Source organism: Bombina bombina, chromosome 4, assembly GCF_027579735.1.
Source record: "Bombina bombina isolate aBomBom1 chromosome 4, aBomBom1.pri, whole genome shotgun sequence".
Classification (NCBI taxonomy): domain Eukaryota; kingdom Metazoa; phylum Chordata; class Amphibia; order Anura; family Bombinatoridae; genus Bombina; species Bombina bombina.
Window position 1 is genome coordinate 65,665,779 of NC_069502.1, and position 23,820 is coordinate 65,689,598.

General features: G+C 37.3%; 1 protein-coding gene across 1 annotated transcript in view; it reads left to right on the forward strand.

Annotated features, from left to right (window-relative positions):
* Positions 1-23,820, forward strand: part of SCARA3 (scavenger receptor class A member 3) — a 103,402-nt gene that overhangs the window by 54,660 nt on the left and 24,922 nt on the right. Inside the window, exon 4 of the mRNA XM_053709497.1 lies at positions 10,854-11,897. Coding sequence (XP_053565472.1) covers positions 10,854-11,897 — 1,044 coding nt within the window. The remainder of the gene's footprint in view (positions 1-10,853; positions 11,898-23,820) is intronic.

Below are 23,820 nucleotides of genomic sequence, written 5' to 3' on the forward strand. Positions count from 1 at the left end.
CTTAGCCAATAGCGTGCTAGCCATACAGCATAATGCCAGCTGGGTCGCACGGCTATTGGCCAAGAGGTGGAAACGTCACCTCATTGAAAAAAATAGCGTTCTGCTGCAGGCGGCTTGAGGTGCTCAGCGCTCGAACGCTACAGGCAAATAAAGGAACTTTCTGCATCAAGTATTTTATGCTTCATGACTACAAGTTCCCTTTATTTGTTGCACTTGTAACTCCTAGCATTTCACAAACACTTTACCATCACTTTATAAATAAAATACACTACAGTAATTATATTAAACAGACATAAAACCCAATGTTTCCTTTTATAATTCAGACAAAGAGCACAATTTAAAAAAACAACACTTTTGTAGGCAGGCTTAGGAGAGTTCACATGTGTGGAGAACTATATAGCAGCAGTTTTTATACACTTTGAACATAGTATTCAATATAGTGCAGTGTTCTCCCCAGGACCTCTTTAATGGGCGCGCCACCCGGCTAAAATGTTATCCTAAAATAAGATAAAATGAGCTAATAATAAAGTTTTTCAATGTTTATTGCTGAAATTATCATTAAATAAATGTGTTAAATTATGTAATTAATGTGTTATAATATTAGAAAGTATTACACAGTCCCCACCAGCTACTTTATAATGACACCCAGCTGGCAACATTTTCTGCGGAGAAAACTGATAGTGCATGCTCTTATGCTTATCTAGGTATGCTCTTCAACAAATGATATAAAGAGAATAAAGTAAATTTGATACTAGAAGTTTTTTTAATTGTATGCTCTATCTAAATCATGAAAAAAAGATTTGGGGTTTCATGTCCAGTTAATAAACCTTATTGTACAAGATAATTACTGCAATTGATTATACAGTCAAATAACTTGATTGAAAAAAAAATAGATGTAGTCTTACCAATAAATAATTTTCTTAACATTTAAAGTAGAATAATGTTGTTATCAGTGATTAGCTGTCCTCTTATCACTAGATTGTTGGGCTTGACCCACACCCCTATATACACCTACTCAGTCACTTCACAGATAGCCAAGTAAAGATCCTATTTAGCAAACAAGAAAAGAATAGGGATTGACCCTGAGGGTATAGGCATGAATAATAAATATGAGCCATGATACATACGTTTCTGCAATTAGGGTGGTGATATCCAGTTATCTTGACTCTCTCTAGATAACAACATTCACCAGAGAGAAAAGTACAAAGCAGAAGCTCTGAAAAAAAAATGCTTAGAGAAAAAAGAACAAAGGCACAAAAAATACAGCCAAACAGTACAAAACTTTATGGGACAATAAAGGACAAAACTTTTTGTCTAAACTTCACTGAAGCAGATTGTCTCACATTGAGCTAATATTGAGAGACAAAGGTTTGAGAGGACTCCCTGATGGCTGCTTGGTACCACTAGATGGAACTCTTGTGGGTCAGGATAAAAAATATGGCCCTAAATTAGTAGTAAGGAAAAATCTAAGGTGGTTCTTGTGCTTCTTGCTGAAGCAGAGGCAACCACTGTCTTCATGGCCATCTAGATATGCTTTTCAACAGATACCAAGAAAATTAAGCAAATTAGATAAAATAAGTCAATTGAAAAGTAGTTTACAAATGTATGCTCTATCTAAATCATGAAAGAAAAAATGTAGATTTCATGTCCCTTTAACTTCCCATCCATCAGACTCAAATGAACTTTACTTAGTAAATCTGCCTCACATTTCTGGCTTGCTGATAGATGTAATGCTGGGAGGTGCAAAACATCTTTCTGTGCCAAGAAAATAATTGGTTATCTCCTGAAATATTAACTGGCTCTGTATTCTGCCCTTGAATTTCACATAAGACATTGTAGTCCTGTTAACTTACCATAAGAATCTATAAAGCTCTGTCCTGCAGCTGTACCCAAAGATGATGAACTGCTTGAATATTTACTCTTGACACCAGGACTTTTGAAGGCAATATTGTATTCTGTGAATTCCAGGTGGTTTGAGTAACCTGATCTTGAAAGACAGCTCCACAACTGAGTTCATCTTTATAAGTTAAAGGGATAGTAAACCCAAATTTTATCTTTCATGATTCAGATAGAGCATGCAGTTTTAAGCATCTTTCTAATTTACTCCTATTATCAATTTTTCTTCGTTCTCTTGGTATCTTTATTTGAAAAAGCAGGAATGTTAAAGTGATGGTAAATTTCAGACTATAAGAATGTTGCAATAAAACATATATTAGTTTGCAAGTAAAACTACATACATTTTTTTTAAGTGTGAGTATATATATATTTTATAATAAAAGGTTTATAATCCTAATTGGTATTGTCTGTTTCTCCGCCCTCCTTTATTTCCTTTTTTGGCTGGGCTGTGATGTATAGAGCAATCAAATCCACTCTCTACATAGGCTTTCTTTGGGCTAGACAAGATTGTCATCTGACACACATGTTCATTGGATGTTCACTGGAGTTCATCCATGTGGGCCGGCATAATATTGTAATAGAAGAATTACTATATGTACTAATTTAACCCTTTCACAGATGGATTAAAAACAAAAAAGGTACACAAATACTTTTTTTAATGGCAACGATTACATTTATGGCATTTGATTATTTAAAGTTTACCATCACTTTAATCACCCAGTCCAGCTCCCAATTGGGACCAGGTAACACTACTACTTTTAAATTGGTAACTTGGGAGTGGTCAATTATGTTGATCCCCTGGAAGAGAGGAGATCTCACTATTATCAAGGGAGAGCCAACATATAAATCTTCCTTTCTCTTGTAGAACCATATAAGTACTCATGGATCAATAAGTATGGAAAACAAGAAAAACAGTGCATAAAAGAAAATGTTCACAACTAATGTCAGCTTCTTAAACAGGATTTTCACATTTCTTATACTGTAAATCATGTAATTGCTAAGTTCCAGATATTTAAATTATAGTCCAAAGTTGCAAAACTCACTTTACAGATCACATTTTAAAAAACTCGCCCTCACTATGCAAACCATATGTTAAAAAAACAAAAAATAAACACTCCACTCCACACTTGGAAAAGAAATGGATCTTGATATAGAATATTAACAGTCTGAGCAAGAAACCAACATTCCTTGCATACCAGAATATTCTGGATCCAAGTTCTATTTGGATAAGCAGGTGCTAAAAAAATTGTTTTCTGTTTCTCCAACTTGATCTACTAAAATACTCGTTCAAAGCAGCTGGAGAAAACAAAATACGCTCCCATTGGAACAGGAACCTCACCCCACCAGAACAGGAACCTCACCCCCCAGAACAGGAGCCTCACCACCCAGAACAGGAGCCTCACCACCCAGAAAAGGAACTACATCCAAAGTGTTTTGTTATCAAACCCATTACAATAACATTTTGTGCAAATGTGCTAGAGATCCTTGATAGTTTTGATTGTCTTGGAAGTGTTTTGCAGAAATATTTTGGAAAAATTAGAAATGTATCCTGGCTTAAGGCACAAGAGAACTTTTTCAAAATCAGGCAAGAAAAACCATTTAACCTGTATAGGAATAAAACAATTTATCAAAACTGCTTGCGACCGGAAAAGGTTTGGATTTCGTGAATAGTTTGGATTTGAAATGAGAATTTGGAGAGGGGATGGGACCAAGACTAAACAACATATGTCATTTAGGCAATATTTAAATGTCATTATACAGCTTAGATTACACATGCAACATAACAGTAGTTTGATATCATTTTTAATAATGACAATACAGCATCAGAAAGATAGTTCAGTACTGTAAACGGAAAGCTTGTTTTAAATAAATGTTAGCCTATTATTTGCATTTTAGAACCAAACCGAGACACAGGCAGATAAGATTATGACTTACTTGCACAGACAAAGAGTGATCATCAGGTTTTTTTTTTGTTTTTTTTTTAATATTAATAAATAAGTCTGGATTTTGGAATTCTGGATTTGGGGCTTTGTACCTGTATTTCCTTTTTAAAATGGAATATGGTACTGTAAAAAAACAGACTCAAGCAGTTTCATGTTTGATTTGTGGCAAAGACACTTCCTACTCATATACATAGAAAGAAAATTGTCCTCAAAGGAAGTTTATTACTGACTGAGGAAGAGTCTGAATCCTATTAATAACAGCATATATATTATGATCAAAATATATTTCAGCAGAATATTATATAATGTTAAATTCAGAAGGGATGCAAAGTTAAGAAATATCACAAGAGACATTCCACCAGAAAATTGAACAACTAAACGAGATCATTTCATAATAATAATTCATAAACAGCACACTACATGCATAACCCTGCTTAATCTTATGCTCAATAACTCACCCTAGTAGAGGGTTATTAAATCTTGAGGGTTATGCTAAAGTGACAAATGCAGTACAGGTATAAGGTGCAACAAATGTAACCTTATACTGTATATTTAATCATACTAGAGTATTTTCCAAAACATTTTTGTTTGCGCACATGCCTATAACATATACAAATATAATGCAAATTTTTCTTTAATGTATTACAATGTTCAAAAGCTATAACACACCGATAAACACAGACTCCAGATGTTCCCCATTACACAGCTAATATATCTGCAGGTGGTGCTCAGCAGGCTTTTTATTAGCTAATGGTCAGATGAAAGCTGAGAGTCTATCAGCATAACCTGGCAGTTTAAGTATGAACAGATGCAGCCAACCCATTTATTACACAAAGAATGCAGGAAACATTACATAATGAGAGTTAATACTTTACAATAATGTTAGTTTCCAGCTAATTTACTCACTAATAGCTACTCATACTTAGACATTTTACTAGATTCAGGTCTACAAATCATTACATATAAAAATGTGGTTTGTAATGTTTTAGTTGAAAGTTTTTTTATACATGGGACAAACCATGTGCTGATTTGTTTAAGGGGACATTCCAGAAGAAAACTAACATGCTCTAGTTCATTATAGCATTTAATGTATTACTGATCTTGGATCACTGTGTACCTGTCCCCTGCCAGGAGTTAAACATACAGGTAAAGTCCTGCTCGGGAGCTGAAATGCATGACAATGACCTGTTATACTAGCTACAGAGTTTAAATGTATGGGGATTTGCTTCTTTAGCTTTATTTGCACAATAAATAGCTGTTTCTACTATCTGAAACCACCACCAAATCAGATGGGCTGAGATTGCTGGGACAGAAAACCTTGTTATCTTATTTCTCTTTATACACAAAAACCCTTGTTATCTTTCACTCAATACACACAGACCAATTCTTAGGCCCTAATATATTCAAAGATTCTCCAGCTTTGAGAGAAATTGTAGATCACACTTCACAAAGGCTGAACTCAATTCATTTTCAAAAGAAAAAGGGCGGAACTCTCCAGCACGGTGAGATCTCTCTCATTTCGGTATATGAAGCAGAGACAAGCCCAGTGCAATACTGCACTGCATGATATTAGAGTTTTGTTACCCTTACACTATGTGCATTGCATTTTAGTTTACTATACATTTCAGATTAAGTCCTTTCAGTATTATTGCATTTAAGCTTTGCACTTTGTCATTTGTAATGTAATACATTTCTATTTTGATCTAGCTGTGATTTTACACATTCGGATTATGCTTTGAAAAGTTCGGTGTTACTTTAATAACTTAGGATCATACTTTGTATAAAATTACATTACACTTTGTATTTTCTCCATTGTAAACTGACAGTTTCAGAAAGTAGGAGGAACAGGGCAATTCCCTGTGCTGAACAGGGGAGTTCCCATGGTATGTCTGAAGCTCTCTCACAAGTCTTGTGAAATTCTCTAACGCCTAGATTTAGAGTTCTGAGGCCAAAGGGGTGCGTTAGCTACGCGTGATTTTTTCTGGCCGCACCTTTTAAATACCGCTGGTATTGAGAGTTCACAGAATGGCTGCGTTAGGCTCCAAAAAAGGAGCGTAGAGCATATTTAACGCAACTTCAACTCTCGATACCAGCGGTGCTTACGGATGCGGCCAGCTTCAAAAACGTGCTTGTGCACGATTCCCCCATAGGAAACAATGGGGCTGTTTGAGCGGAAAAAAAAACCTAACACCTGCAAAAAAGCCGCGTTCAGCTCCTAACGCAGCCCCATTGTTTGCTATGGGGAAACACTTCCTACGTCTGCACCTAACACTCTAACATGTACCCCGAGTCTAAACACCCCTAACCTTACACTTATTAACCCCTATTCTGCCGCCCCCGCTATCGCTGACCCCTGCAAATTATTATTAACCCCTAATCTGCCGCTCCGTAAACCGCCGCTACTTACATTATCCCTATGTACCCCTAATCTGCTGCCCCTAACACCGCTGACCCCTATATTATATTTATTAACCCCTAATCTGCCCCCCACAACGTCGCCTCCACCTGCCTACACTTATTAACCCCTAATCTGCCGAGCGGACCGCACCGCTATTATAATAAAGTTATTAACCCCTAATCCAACTCACTCCCGCCTCAATAAACCTATAATAAATAGTATTAACCCCTAATCTGCCCTCCCTAACATCGCCGACACCAAACTTCAAACATTAACCCCTAATCTACCGACTGGAGCTCACCGCTATTCTAATAAATGTATTAACCCCTAAAGCTAAGTCTAACCCTAACACTAACACCCCCCTAAATTAAATATAATTTAAATCTAACAAAATAAATGAACTCTTATTAAATAATTTATTCCTATTTAAAGCTAAATACTTACCTGTAAAATAAATCCTAATATAGCTACAATATAAAAAAATGTAATTGAGTGGCGGCGGTGTGGGGGGACCTCGGTTTAGGGGTAGATAGGTAGTTTATGGGTGTTAGTGTACTTTAGAGCACAGTAGTTAAGAGCTTTATAAACCGGCGTTAGCCCAGAAAGCTCTTAACTACTGACTTTTTTCTGCGGCTGGAGTTTTGTCGTTAGATTTCTAATGCTCACTTCAGCCACAACTCTAAATACCGGCGATAGAAAGATCCCATTGAAAAGATAGGATACGCAAATGGCGTAGGGGGATCTGCGGTATGGAAAAGTTGCGGCTAAAAAGTGAGCGTTAGACCCTTTCCTGACTGACTCCAAATACCAGAGGGCGGTAAAAACCAGCGTTAGGAGCCTCTAACGCTGGTTTTCACTGCTACCGCCCAACTCTCAATCTAGGCCTAAGCATTTTAAACAAGCTGGTCTCATTGATTTGTCTCGTCAGCTGTATGCAGGTGAAGTTTGTTTAAATTATACAATACAATTATTTTAACTAATAGAAAAGCCATACATACTAAAATATAGACAAAAACAAGTTGAATTGTAGCAAAAACATTTTAGTTTAATTTGGAATTGATGCAAACAGAGCCTTTATATCAACTCCAGTTCTTCAGTTATTTTCTCTCTCCTATGGGAAATTTTGTATCCCAGAGAGATTCATTACTTTCTATTGAAGGCATCTCTCATCGCTCTGGGATTTCCAGGTTCCTCCCCTTTTCTTAGAAAATTCAGTGAGTTCTGCCCCTGTGAAATCAGTACTATATTATCTCTCAAAACTAGAGAATGTTTGATTATCTGGCACATAGAAAGTAATGACGCTCTGGAAAACTGAAGCTGACAGTGTTTCAGTTTTAATATAAATAAAAGACATGCAAAGTGCAATCTAATTTATAAAAGATACACATAAACATACAAAGTTTAAGCCTAATTTGGTAAAGTTACACAGAAACTGTGAAGGCATAATTAGAATTTGTAAAATCACAATCCTAAATACACTGCTGTATACAAAATAAAATACAAAATAGAAAGTGTAAAGTTTAAATGGAATAAAATGTAATCTGAAGTGTAAAGTGATATAAAATAGAAAGCACAAAGTGTATATGTAGCAGAACTGTCATGCCATGCAGTGCTATATTGCACTGGGCTTGTCTCTCATTCACATACAGAAATGATGGGAACGCCCCTTGGAGAAGTAAAGCAAAATCTGCCTTTTAAATATTTCACTAGGGATCTCACAGTGCTGGAGGATCATTTTAGAATAACTCACCTGAGCAGAGAGGTTTTGAATATCAGGGCTTTAGAGAGAACGATGGAGAATAAACATTTTAGTACATCTCTGTCCCACCCCCAGTAGCAGTGTCACTTCTAAATGTTCTTGCTTACATTGCTTTTCTATAATCTGTACTTACGAAATAACATTTGCAGTATAGGTAGGGATGCAACAGGCAAACAAACTATTCATATTTTAAATGACAATATAAAGAAAATGAGCAAAATAAAGATAAATTAAACAATTGAATGCAATTTTGTAGGTAAAATGGATAATTGGAAACACATTAAATGGAAAACAATTGCAGGACACTGTCCATTTAAGATGACTGACAAGCCCTGCTCTCAAACAATAGGGGGAACAGGGGGGCAGGAAGAAAATTCCAACATAGAAGGCCTAGAAAATGCCTGGAAACTGTATCCACACTCTTTTATAAATGGGACATACTAAAAGGATGCTCAAATAAAACAGTACATTTTGTTACACTAGAATATCCTTTTATATCTCTTTCTCTCCTCTCTCTTCTCTCTCTCTCTCTCTCTCTCTTCTCCCTCTCTCTCCTCTCTTTTCTTTCTCCCCTCTCTCTTCTCTCTTTTCTCTCTCTCTCTCTCTTTTCTGAGTCAATTCATTATAAAATCATCCAATATCTATGTAACTAATAATATCAACTAACAATTATTGCTTTATGAAGTCAAAATGCTAAATGCAATTCACTTTGAAATGGAATAAGCAGTTTGTAAACTCCAGCGGTAATGATTGCAGAAATGCTTTTGGTTATCTCTTTAAATAAAATAAAAAGCAGCATAAAACTGTAGACTGTGTGTTCCAACAGGATGTGAGTTTTATTCCCTGTGAACCTTAGATATAACTGGAACATGAGATCATTTGCTGTGTTATAAATCATTGAAAAACTGCACACTAGAGAGGACATGCAGGTCTTTCTTAAAAATAACAAATACTGTAACCAGTTTGCTACATGGACCATTAAAGGGATAGACTGACGATGTCCCAAAACAGAAAATAAAAGTGTACCTAGAAAAATTATAGAGGCATAATACTTAAAAAAATAAATAATAAATAAATAAATAAAATAAATTGATCTTAAGATGCTAAAAGAAAAATGAAGAATAAAACAACATTAAAAAAAAAATCAAATTGTTCTGGATCCAGAAGAGAATATGTTATGTCTAGTTATTTATGGGTCATCTATTTTATTATTCTACCACAATTTAAAGTAACAAACATCTACAAAAAAAAGAAAATGCTTTAATGTTTTTTTATTGTTATTTTTTTATTTGCCTATGTCTATGTGTTTCACTATGTGTTTAACCACTTTGCAGGGATTAAAGTCAGCACAAAATTGCCAAAACACTGCTGATCCTGAGCACAGCCAGTGATTGGTGCCTAATCACATATGCTGTCCCTCATTGGCTCTGTGGTTGTAAACAGCTGTTTACCTGTAGTGCATTTCTGGCGTGGAGCTGATTTTAACTGATTGTTTAAACTTTGTGGGATTTAAATGTATGATTATAGCCAAGCATTAGTGCAACCATAAAATTCTTTAAAGTATTTATTTAGTAAACTTTATGTCCATTTACATGACAATGTGGCTGATAATAATGAGGACCAGGCACAAGCATTTTTGCAGACCCCACATGGGATAGTTTGTGATTGGTTGTAACTCCTGGTGGATGCATTACTAGTTGAGGCAATTACACGCCTGGATTGAGGCATTGCTGGACTAAGGAAAGAGAAGTCTGTTATTGAAGATTGTCTGCCTGACTATGACCTAGTGTAGTGATGGCGAACCTTGGCACATCAGATGTTTCAGAACTAAGTAAATGTTACACGTCTGAGCTGATTTTAGGGACATATTGTGTGTTTGTCTCTTTCTACACTGGCCATCACCTGTTTAATAATTACATTCATACCGAGCCCTAGAACAGAGCCATGTACCGTAGCAGTGCCTGAAGTCACGGTGGTATGCACCGTACCACTATAACATGGGCTGTGGAATTGTGCGTTGGCTTTGTGTAACTGCCTGACCAAGAATGCCTCTGCCGGGTTTATAATTGCCCAAGTCAGCAATGCCTCCATCTGGCATTCCAGACAATCACAAACTATCCCATGTGGGATCTGCACAAATGCCAGACACACAGTGTGCCAGCAGGACTTTTCTGGTTGTTCAGTTTTATAACCAAACCTCCTACATTTGTTGATAATACTGATTACCATAAGCAGCATCATTAATGATATAGCTGAAAGTGTTTTAAGTAAAGATTTCCAGTTGGTACTGCTGATGTGTGGTTGTCATGTATTAGATTAAATAGATATAATATAAATATATATATATATATATATATATATATATATATATATATATATATATATATATATATATATATATATATCAGGGTCTGTAGTTCTGTTTTACTGGCAAAAGTCATTTTACGAATACTGACATTGGCAGTAAAACATACTCCTGGTGATCTATCAGAATAATTTACTAAAATCAACAAATCTATTTAAAAACTTGAGCTTTCAAACCCCAAAGAGTATCACAGAACAGGAAAGGAGACTTTTCAGAATTGTTCAGCTAAAATCATTCATGGAGAAATGAGAAATTACTGCATTTGAATTTGACACAATTCAAAGCAATATGCTGCAGAACTAGGGAAAAATAAAAATAGAAGTAAATGTTGCTGTTAATTTAATTATTTCTATGAAAGCAATTAAATAATTCTTAGTAGAGTAACAGTCAACAGCTCATAGGCTAGCTTTTTAATTAATTAAATATTGTATTGGTTTTCAAATAAAAACTCTTGTGTTAAATACTCTAACAATAATTTAATTTTGTTTTTAGATACAAAATCTGGCAGTAACTGTTCTTATTGTCATGACGCCAACCACTTGGGGCAGGAGATCAATAAGCTCCGTGGTGAACTGGAAGAAACGCAGAAGCTTCTCTTAGCCCAAGAAGCACTTTTGGAACAAACATCCCAAAACCATCAGGTGCTCACTTCCGTCAACAGCAAAATCGACAGTGAGATTGATAGAGGCAATTTCTCATTAAGACAGATCAATCAAACACTGGGGCTATTCCTCTCGCAGGTAAAAGGTTGGCAAACATCAGCAGCTGAGTTAGGTACATCGGTTAAAAATCTGGCTCAAGAACATTATGATATCACAGCTGCTGTTCAGCAAATTAATTTCACTGTTGGTCAGACATTGGAGTGGATAAACATAATACAAAGAAAGACTGATGAGGAAACCCTTACACTACAGAAGATTGTAACTGACTGGCAAAATTACAGCAAAGTTTTTGGCACTTTTAAGGCTACTTCTGTCAAGACTATGGATTTGGTAAGGAATATTCAAAGCAGTATTGGGGCTACTGCACAAAGGATCAGTATGAATACTGAGGTCATGCATGATCTTGCTGTACAAGTCATGGGACTTCAGATGCAACTGGATAATATCTCTTCTTTTTTGGATGACCTTGAAGAAAACATGCAGGATCACCAACACCATTCAACGTATTTACAAAATCGAACAGTGGACAGGCTTGTAAGTCTTGAGGGACGAATGTTTTCTCATGAAACAGAAATTAGCACCATATTCACAAATATTAATGCTACAGATAACCATGTGCATAGTATGTTGAAATACCTTGATGACGTCCGAATGTCTTGCACTCTTGGTTTCAACTCACATGCTGAGGAATTGTATTACCTGAACAAGTCTATAACCCTAATGGAGGGCACCACTGATTTGCTAAGAGAAAGGTATAGCTTAATGAATGCACAGCTAAACTTTGATGTACAAAATATATCTATGATTATGGAGGAAATGAAACTAGTGGATGTAAGACATGGAGAAATACTACAAAAGGTTACAATTGTCCAAGGTAAAGTACTATCTTTTTTTTTTTAAATTATCAGTAAAAATGTAATGTTTTCGGCACATTGGTTCAAATAATGAATCTTCATTCCTAAAAATAAATGTAAATTGTTTGTGGTTATTCAACTCTCTTCTATAACAACTAGCTGTAAGGAAACGCATATCAAAAGCTGTTTTGGTGTAAGCACAGAATTGTAATCCCTTGCTTATAAAGGTTACAAATCATTTTATCCTAGGTATATATTGGTACAGACACACAACAACAAAAATGTCTCATCTTTGATATAAACCTGCTGTCTCTTAGACGGTTTTACAGGAAGAAGAAATATTTGCTACCAAAACATGATTGGCTGAGATAAAGTAAGTATTAAAATGAGATGTTTATTTGTTTAGGAAAAGCATATAGATATTGTTTCTAGTACACAGTTACTCCAGCTATTTTCCTGATAGACAAATACCAGCTTGCATTGTAATGCATGGAAACATGATGTTCTGACAGTTATTACAGTGTTGGTTATGAGGAGAACTTGGAATTGAACTTTCTAGTTAGGTTACAGAGTGTTCTATCAAATTACTCTATAAGGATCATATCTCCTGGGTGTAGCAAATGCAGTGGTTCTTCTTCTGGAAGATGTATTTGTACCACTTTACTATGACTCCAGTGGTTCCTGTAAACATTGTTTTAAGTATGATTTGTTTAAACATATCCAAAAACATGGATCTTCCCCTTAAAATCGAATTTCAGGGATTGCCGTGTCTTTGTGAATGGTGCACTCGTGCTGTTCATACTAAATAAGGAAAATTTGAGATCTTTTGGCCAGGTTAATGTAATTTATTTAGGATTATTTTGGAAAGTTTGATCTTTAGTTAACTTTTGGTTTATTAAGCTTGTCCTGATGATTGTGGATAATGTGGAAGTGATACATATGATACTTAACTTTTGGTGACGTGTTGTATCATTTGTTCATTGAAGTTTGTGCCTCTTTTCATCTTTTTTGGACAATGACATACAAAAAGGAGTATCTTTGGGACTATGGTAGGTTTCATGCTATTTGCTTTTACTATATGTTTGACTTTATCAAAAGGGTTAAGTTTGTACAGTTGGGGATCAAAGCATATGCATGTATGTCCACTTTTTTGTTAAGGCGCAGAAGCTTAACAAATAGAAAAATTGAAATAGAACATTTTATTTTTAAACTATAATATCCCTTTAAGTAGATTTTTGAGCACTGGGTTCACTGTTTCTAATAATGCAATACATGTATCATAACACATTCACAATAAGTGACTGATGACCAAAACACCAGCATGGAGAGTAATCACTCAAAATATTTGGGGGGGGGGGTTATTTTGAGCATTATAATGTTGTTGAGGTGTCTGTCCTTCACATTCTGAATCCTGCAACAACTCTCAAGTTAAAATGTGCCTTTCTAAAACTCTTTGCTTGACTTTGCCGTACGTATGAGACTTCTTAGATAGATTTGTCAGGCCAGGGAGCTTTAGAGTATAGGGCCCTAAGTTTCTGTCAGTGGTTGAGAAATGAAGCTTTAAAATATTTGGCTTGTGTAAAATGTTATTGGCTTTTTTTTTCCACCCAGTTTACATACTTCCTTATTCTGTTAAGCATAACCTCTTTTTGTTCTTGTACCAATCAACTGTGATTGACTTACCGAAAATAGACACGCACATAATTTGCACTAAATAATTTGTACTAAATATATTCATTTGCATCTTATGTTTAATTAGTACATGTTTTTCATGGTTTTAAACAACACATCTTTATAAATATGAATTAGGAATTATATATTTACTGTATAATATTTCAGTGTTTAATATATTAAATATCAATAGGTATTTTATTATTTAAAATTTTAAAGTCACCATAATTCTTCATATGATTTCATGTTTGACAGTGCATGCTTTAAAATGTTTTGCATTTGGAAATAATAGTCATAAAGGGCAGTTTGACTCTTTACAGCTAGGGCAGGCTGTTAAAAATGTCAGCCCAGAAATGCTTGCATACAGCAAAACAGTTGTTAGTAAGCTAAACATAAACTGTGCATGATACTAGATGAAACACAGCTGGAGGTAATCTTAAAATCCAATTAAATTTATTTAGTTAACATTTTAAACATGGGTGAAGAACACAAAAAGGTGCTCAAGTGCATGGGTCAGAACATTGCATTGGATTTTAAGATTACCTCCATCTGCATTTTTGTTACATTGTTGCAGTTGTATAATGGGAGTCCGAACTGAGACAACAATGAAATGTCTCTGAGACTTATGGGATAGCAGCCATCAGACTAGTCAGTAGGGATGGGGGAATGTGGTGAAAGTGCAATTCTCTTGGTAGAATGAAAAGTCCTGTGGATATTCGTATTGGACAATCAAATCTATTAAATTTCAGTAATCAAATGTTATTTCCAGTTTTCTAATGTTACTTTCATTTTCGAATGTTCATAATTAGATGGAATAACCAAATTTGAAATTTTGAATGTAACATTTGATTTAGCAAATACTATTCAGAAGTTCAATAATTCATCTAGTAGGGAATTTAGTAAATTGATGCATAATATAAGATAAATAATATATCTATTCAAATGTTTAATAATTCAAATATTACATTTAAAGGGAGCATTAGAAATTCTATCGCAAATATATTGATTCACATTTTTTCTATGCAATATTCGAATTAGAAAAATACAAATTGAATATTACATTTAGAGCTAGCATTAAAAATAGCATTACATTAAACAAACTGTCATGTTCTGTCTCAGGATATCTTGTGAGAGCCTCATTGTCTGGAAAAGTTGCTTTAAAGGAAGATTAGTAGAAGCCATATAGATTGAAAATATATCAGATTTATTAAAATAACAAAATAATTTGATTAAGCAAATACTTGCAGGGTATATTAAATGTGCTACTCAGGTATGTTAAGTCCACATACGGCAGGAGTGGAAATAAACAAAGTAAGCAGAGATGCAGATTCAAAAGGTAAAGTCTTTCTCCTGGTAATAGCTGAAGTGCAGGAATTGCACAAGGCAGGGAACAAACTTGTAAACAGGTAACAGGTTTAAAGGTAAAGTCTTCCTGCTGGTAATAACTGAAGTGCAGGAATTGCACAAGGCAGGAAACAAACTTGTAAACAGGTAACAGGTTTAAAGGTAAAGTCTTTCCCCTGGTAATACCTTGTAAACAGGTGCAAAGGTGAAGTCTTTCTCCAAATAAGTACAGAAGTACAGGAAACAGGTTCTGACATGTGACAAAACAGATCCAATGTGAAGACAACATGCAGTCTAACAGCCATCCTTAAATAGGGAGCATTTGCACAGGATTGGTTCTGAGAAAATCCAAAATTGAGAACACCTGTGTGTTGAACAGGTGTAATTACAAGTAAGGCAAATAGTTATTTATCAGATCTTTTAAGTTCCATGCTATTGCTAGAACTGGCTGTGGCTCAACATGCAAACAAACAGGTTGGTAAGCACAGAGCCACAGGTTCAAATTCCCACACAGCCCTTTCGAGTGGAATGCCTCCCAGACCTTTTCTTTTTCTTTTTAGTCTGGAAGCTTGGTTAATGACAGATGCCCCCTCCAAAGAGGCACTCCGGGCGCTCAAAGCCTGTTCAAGCATCTGAAGGTGGGATTTACGAACAAGTGTTCCATTTGAAGCCCTAATACAATCAGATGGAATTGATTCTTCCCTTGGAATAGCTGCCTGAGATTGGGGACCCATAGAAGATTCCACTGTAGGCATAACAAGAGTTGAAAAACAAAGATTGGTTTGATTTGGAGGTTCCTGTTTATGCCCAGCAGCTTGCAATGGACTGGCTGATTGGTAGAGTACCTCCGGGTAGGATATGACCTCTCCTTCAGAGTCAAGGAATTCATTATCTGTGTCATATATTTCCAAATCAACCATATCATCCAATTCTTTCTCAGTCAATGAGTAGCTGGGTGAAGGTGGTGCAAGGAGGTGTGGATCTTTGGAATTGACAGAGTCTGCTTTAGCTGGAAGGTTTGTCACTTTTATGTCTGATGAGTGACTTTTGTTAGATGGATCTCCAGCCAGGGCAGAGACAAGGTAATGTGCAGGATTGCCAGGAGGTATTTTTGCAGAGTTCCCCAATGTGGTAGATGCAGAAACAGAGGCAGTGGCATGGGTAGTGGATGTAGTTGAAGTTGTACTGCCCACGACCATCTGTTTCAAATCAGGTGCCATTTCTTGAAGTGTATAAGAAATGGTTGCTTGTAGAATAAATGTATTCTCTGTAGCTGGGTCCTCTCCAGGGGTATCTTTCAGTTTGCTAGTGGAAGTATCATTTGTTCCCTTAGCATCAGAGTCCATTTTAGACTTGGCTGTATCTTGACTTAATCCTCTAAGGGGTCTTACTGGACACCCTGTGATGCGGTGACCAGTTCCCCCACAATAGAAACAGAGGTTAAGTTGTCTTCACCGAGTCTTTTCCTCTTCTGTTAAGGGTTCTTTAAAACCTTTCCTTGTTCGGGAGGTAACTTCAGTCAAGGTTTCGGTTGGGAGACATAATGTTTCTACCAGCTCCATAAAGTTAATCAGTATGTCCTTAATACATTTTAACACTGATTCCAAAACAGCAATAATCCCAGAGGGCTCTCTTTTATGGTCTTCACATTCTGTCATGTTCTGTCTCAGGATATCTTGTGAGAGCCTCATTGTCTGGAACAGTTGCTTTAAAGGAAGATTAGTAGAAGCCATATAGATTGAAAATATATCAGATTTATTAAAATAACAAAATAATTTGATCAAGCAATACTTGCAGGGTGTATTTAAATGTGCTACTCAGGTATGTTAAGTCCACATACGGCAGGAGTGGAAATAAAAAAAAAGTAAGCGCAGATGCAGATTCAAAAGGGAAGTCTCTCTCCCGGAAATAACTGAAATGCAGGATTTGCACAAGGCAGGAAACAACTTGTAAACAGGTAGCAGGTTTAAAGGTAAAGTCTTCCTGCTGGTAATAACTGAAGTGCAGGATTTGCACAAGGCAGGGAACAAACTTGTAAACAGGTTACAGGTTTAAAGGTAAAGTCTTTCTCCTGGTAATAGCTGAAGTGCAGGAATTGCACAAGGCAGGGAACAAACTTGTAAACAGGTAACACGTTTATAGGTAAAGTCTTCCTGCTGGTAATAACTGAAGAGCAGGAATTGCACAAGCCAGGAAACAAACTTGTAAACAGGTAACAGGTTTAAAGGTAAAGTCTTTCTCCTGGTAATACCTTGTAAACAGGTGCAAAGGTGAAGTCTTTCTCCAAATAAGTACAGAAGTACAGGAAACAGGTTCTGACTTGTGACAAAACAGATCCAATGTGAAGACAACATACAGTCTAACAGCCAGCCTTAAATAGGGAGGATTTGCACAGAATTGGTTCTGAGAAAATCCACAATTGAGAACACCTGTGTGTTGTACAGGTGTGATTACAAGTAAGGCAAATAGTTATTTATCAGATCTTTTAAGTTCCATGCTATTGCTAGAACTGGCTGTGGCTCAACATGCAAACAAACTGGTTGGTAAGCACAGAGCCACAGGTTCAAATCCCTGCACAGCCCTTTCAAGCGGAATGCCTCCCAGACCTTTTCTTTTTCTTTTTAGTCTGGAGGCTTGGTTCATGACACAAATATTGGAATGTTGTCACATATTCTAAATTCTAAAGGAACGAACCAATGTGTTAAAATTTGTTTCATTTTTTGAATGTTGCAAAACATTCACCCATCCCTACTAGTCAGTGATGTAGGTACCAGCAGAGAACACTCAAAGCTTTTGCGAGTCTGGCTAATTTACAGCTCTCATTTGCATTATATTTAGTTACCATGATCCAAATTGTAGCCTTGTAGAGCTGAGCGGTAACAAGGGCTCTTTGTTAAAGAAAAAAAGGGAGCCTAAGAAATCAACAAATTATACAGTAGTAGCAAAGCTGTTAATTGTCACTTCCCTTTCCCATAACCCCCAGTCATTCTTTTTGCCTCTGTCAATGGAGGAGGTGAAGTTCGGTGTCTGAAGATATATTTCCTTTTCTCTGTACTTTTCCCTGCATGCAATGATTTGGGTTTAGCTGTGCCCACGTCAATCTCTTGAGTAAGAGTAGTGGTGGCTTTTAAGCAGTGAGGAAGTGGTGAGGTGGTCCTTGCTTGGTTTCCTAACACATTTGCTGCCCTAGTTATAGAATCCCAGAGTTGGTTACTCTGTTCTTTCTTTTTCTACAGGTCTCTGTAAGGAGTATGTGTCCTTTCACACCTTGTAGGCTGTCGTCCTGCCTGACAGCTGGATTGCAAGTAAGGTATTTTGTCTTCTAGGTCTTGGAGACTTGCACTTGAAGAAGATTTAGCTGCAACTTTTATTTGGGACATTTTATATTGTTTATATAGGATATTTATAGGGAGGGTGCAGGCACATATATATATATATATATATATATATATATATATATATATATATATATATATATATATATATATATATATATACTAAGGAGACTAAGGGGTTCATCTTTTCTTTATTAGTATAACGCATAACCCTTATTGTTCTTTTGATTTGTGGCTCATGTATTATTTTTCAAATATGGGTTTATGTGAATATTGTGGGAATGATTGGGCTCAAGTGAAAGACTATCACTGTTAACGGTCTTGCAAAATAATCTGTCAGTTTACCAAAATGCACGCTTTTATTTTTGCTGCGCCATTTTTCGTCGGATGGTCATGTGACTTCCGCATTCAGATTTCTAAGCGAAGCGGCGTCTTCACTGTTCCGACTTCTCCTGTGATCACTCGATCAACAGGAGAGTCCTTTGACATTTCCCTTTATCAGCTCTATTACCGGAGGTCAGGTAGGACACTTCAGTCAGTCAGAGGTGTAGAGGGCCTAATTTTTTTTGTTTGGCAATCCTTTTTATAACGTTAACTGCTCTGAGGGAATAAGATAATTTTTTAAACTAACAGTAATATTTGTTTGAAAAAAATATTTTAAGGGAATTTTTTTATTTGTATAATATGGACATGGATCAAGACTCTGTCTTTTGATAAATGCTTATTATGCCGTGAGGCATACATTTTTTTCCCTATACAATTTTGTGCTGCATCCTTAGCTAGAACACTTGAATGTAAAGATAAATTGTTGCCCTTTGAGTCCAATGTCTCTCAGGGTAATGCTGTTCAGGCAATGCCACAGCTTTCTCCTCAAACGTCCCAAGCCTCAATGGCATCACATTCAAAGCCCTGCAGTTCCTCTTAGCCTCCTGGAGGAGTTTATTTGCCATCAGATTTTGCTGCACAGATATCCTCTGTGGTATCTGCGGCATTATCTGCTTTTCCTATTTTGGAAAAACTCAGGAGGAAATCTAAACATTTGTCAGATAATAAGGTGTCTGTCCCTTTGGCTGCCATGAAGGTTGTCCCCCCTCATAAGTCTTATGAAGAGGATACCTCGGTAGCCTCTGAGGGTGAAATTTCAGATTCTGACAATATAATTCCTTTGTCTGATTCTGAAGAGGTAAACTTCAGATTTAGGCTTGAACACTTCCGCTTATTGTTAAAGGGATAGTAAAGTCAAAATTAAACTTTTGTGATTCAGATAGAACCTGCAATTTTAAGCAACTTTCTAATTTACTCCTATTATCAAACTTTCTTCATTCTCTTGGTATCTTTATTTTAAAAAGCTAAAATGTAAGCTTAAAAGCCGGCCCATTTTTGGTTCAGAAGCTGGGTAGCGCTTGCTGATTGGTGTCTTAATGTATCCATCCAATCAGCAAGTGCTATCCAGGTCTGAACCAAAAACGAGCCTGCTCCTAAGCTTACTTTTCAGCTTTTTTAAATAAAGATACCAAGAGAATGAAGAAAAAAAGGATAATGGGAGTAACTTATTAAAGTTGCTTAAAATTGCATACTCTACCTGAATCATGAAAGTTTATTTTTGACTAGACTATCCCTTTAAAGGAGGTTTTGGCTACTTTGGATGACTCCGAAATATCAGTCGCTGTCAACTCTAAGAAATCTAGTAAACTCAACAAATACTATGATATTCCTTCCGCTGTGGAAGTATTTCCTGTTCCAGACTGTGTGTCGGAGATCATTGCTCAGGAAAAAGATGTTTCCTGTTGCTGACTCTATTCGAGACTCATGGTGCACAGTGCCTAAAGTAGGAGGGGCTATTTCTACTCTGGCTGAGAAGCACAATTACTATTGAGAATAGCTGTTCTTTTAAGGCTCCCATGGACAAGAAACTGGAGGCCTATTTAAAGAGAATGTATGTTCATCAGGGCTTACAATGGCAACCTGCAGTCTGTATTGCCACAGTAGCAAGTGCAGCATCTTATTGGTGCGATGCCCTGTCCGAACTGATTTTAGAGGATACTCCGTTAGAGGAGATACAAGATAGGATTAGGCTCTCAAACTAGCTAATGCCTTTATCTCGGATGCTAACATACAAGTCATTAGACTGGGAGCCAAGATGTCTGGCTTCACTGTCCTAGCCCACAGGGCTCTGTGGCTAAAATCATGGTCAGCTGATGTTATCTCCAAATCCAAGCTCCTGTTGTTACCTTACATGGGTAAGACCCTGTTTGGTCCTGGTCTGGCGGAGATCATTTCTGAAATTATGGTTGGAAAGGTGTCCTTTCTTCCTCAAGACAAGAAGAATAGACCTAAAAGACATCAGAGTAATTTTCGTTCCTTTCTTAACTTCAAGGGTCAAAAGTCTTCCTCTCTCTCTTCCAAGCAGGATCAGTCCAAGTCTTCCTGGAAACCCAATCAATCTTGGAACAAGGGAAAGCACTCAAAGAAGCCCTCTGCTGAGACTAAGTTAGCATGAAGAGTCTGCCCCCAGTCCAAAATCGGATTAAGTGGGGGCAGACTTTCTTTGTTTCGTCTAGCTTGGATACGGGATATCCCAGATCCTTGGGCTGTGGACATACTATCTAAGGGGTACAAAATAGAATTCAAATCTTGCCATCCCAAGGGCAGATTTCTCCTCTCAAGGTTATCTGCGGATCAGGTAAAAAAAGAGGCATTCTTAAGGTGAGTTCAGGAACTTTCCTCCCTGGGAGTGATTGTTCCAGTAAGAGAACAGGGTCTAGGATTTTATTTGAATCTGTTTGTGGTTCCAAAAAAAAGAAGGAACTTTTTGACCCATTTTAGACCTAAAGTGTCTCAACAGGTTTCTTAGAGTTCCGTCCTTCAAAATGGAAACCATTCATTCCATTCTTCCTTTGTTCCAAGAGGGTCAGTTCATGATGACCATAGACCTGAAGGACGCGTATCATTATGTTCCCATACACAGGGATCATCACCAGTTTCTGAGATTTTCTTTTATAGACAAGCATTTTCAGTTTGTTGCTCTTCCATTTGGAGGACCATCATCGATTCCCTATCTAGGAAGATTTTTCTGACAAAGGTCAGAAGATCCAAGTTTCTCACTTCTTTCCTCTCCAGTCTACTGTTTGGCCATCAGTAGCTCAATGTATGGAGGTAATTGGTCTGATTGTCGCTTCCATGGGCATCATTCCCTTTGCTCAATTCCATTTGAGAGCTCTGCAATTATGCACGCCCAGACAATGGAACGGAGATCATTTGGATCTGTCTCAGAGGATAGATCTAGACCAGTTGACAAGAGACTCTCTATCGTGGTGGAATTCTCAGGATCATCTGTCTCAGGGCACATGCTTCTGGAGACCCTCCTGGGGTATTGTGACCACGGATGCCAGCCTGCTGGGCTGGGGAGCAGTCTGGGACTCATTGAGGGCCTATAGACTCAGGAGGAGTCTTCTCCCCCAATAAACATCTTAGAGTTGAAAGCGATCTTTAATGCCCTGATGGCTTGGCCTCAGTTGTCTTTAGCCCGGTTTATCAGATTCCAGTTGGACAACATCACCTCAGTGGCCTACATCAACCACCATGAAGGAACTTTGAGTTCCTTGGCCATGAAGGAGGTGACTCACATTCTGCAGTGGTTGCCAGAGTTGTATCTGATGGCGTCTCGTCAGAACACCAAGCTTCCAAGGTACGGTTCAAGGTCAAGAAATCCTCAGGCCGCCCTGATAGATGCTCTGGTGGTTCCTTGGATTTCTACCTAACATACCTGTTTCCTCCGTTTGCTCTCCTTCCACGAGTCATTGCTCGTATCAGGAGAAAGCATCTGTAATTCTGATAGCTCCTATATGGCCTCGCAGGATCTGGTTTGCAGACCTGGTGAGGATGTCATCTCTTCCTCCTTGTAGGTTACCTCTGAGGAAGGACCTTCTAACCCAGGGTCCTTTCCTCCATCCAAATCTCATTTCTCTGAAGCTGACTGCATGGAGATTGAACGCTTAGTTCTGGTTAAGTTTGGGTTTTCCGAGTTGGTCATTGATACTATGATTCAGGCTCGCAAGCCTGTTACGCGTAAGATTTACCATAAGGTATGGCATAAATACCTTTATTGGTGTGAATCAAAGGGTTACTCTTGGAGTAGGGTCAGGATTCCTATAATTGTGTATTTTCTCCAGGATGGTCTGGAGAAAGGGTTGTCAGTTAGTTCTTTGAAAGGTCAGATTTCTGCATTATCTATTCTTTTACATAAGCGTCTGGTGGATTTGCCAGATGTTAAATCTTTTTCTCAGGTTAGAATCAGGCCTGTGTTTAAACCTGTTGCTCCTCCTTGGAGCCTTAACCTAGTTCTTAGAGTTTTGCAGCAGGCTCTGTTTCACCCAATGCATTCCATAGATATTAAGCTGTTATTGTGGAAGGTTTTGTTTCTTATTGCTATTTCTTCTGCTCGGAGAGTTACTGAACTCTCGGCCTTGCAGTGCGACTCGCCTTACCTTATTTTTCATGCGGATGAGGAGGTCCTTCATACTAAATTGGGGTTTCTCCCTAAGGTGGTTTTGGATAGAAATATTAAGCAGGAAATTTTTGTGCCTTCTCTCTGTCCTAATACGTCCTCTGATAAGGAATGTCTGTTGCACAACTTGGATGTGGTGCACGATCTAAAATTCTACCTACAGGCTACTAAGAATTTTTGCCAGTCTTCTGCCCTATTTGTTTCTCTAAAAAGCGTAAGGGTCAAAAGGCTACTTCTAGTTCTCTTTTCCTCTGTTTAAGAAGTATGAGACTTACAGCTTATTATACAAGGGCTGTCTCCTCTTCTTTGGCTTTCAAAATAGAAGCTTCTGTGGAACAGATTTGCAAGGCTGCAACATGGTCCTCTCTGCATACTTTTTCTAAATTCTACAAATTTTATACTATTGCCTCGGCTGAGGCTTCCTTTGGGAGAAAGGTTCTTCAAGTGGTGGTGCCTTCTGTTTAGGTCTGCCTGTCTTGTTTCTCCCTCCCTAATCATTCTGTGTCCTCTAGTTTGGGTATTGGTTCCCAATAGTAATTGGAATGACGTTGTGGACTCTCCATGTCTTAGGAAAGAAAACAAAATTTATGCTTACCTGATAAATTTCCAGGCATGGAGAGTCCACGACCCTTCCCTTTAGATTAGACAGTCATTTTTACTAAACCTCAGGCACCTCTACACCTTTGTGTTATCTTCTTTTTCCATTACCCTGCAGCTGAATGACTGGGGGTTATGGGTAAGGGAAGTTGTGGTGCTCTTTGCCTCCTCCTGCTGGGCAGGAGGGAATATCCCACTAGTAATTGGAATGACGTTGTGGACTCTCCATGTCCGAAACGAAAGAAATTTATCAGGTAAGCATAAATTTTGTTTTTACAATTTTATGTTGTTTAGTACCACAATATTCTTCATACAAACCCTCTAAAGTCACACAGTGCAGCTTAGTACATTCAACTGTAAATCCATAAATTATATTTCTTATTTAAAGCACAGTGGTAGTAAAGACGTCAACTTTATACAAGAGTATAAGAGTACAAGAGTACAATATCAAATGTGTGAAATGAAGATTTTACATGTTGTATAAAATAA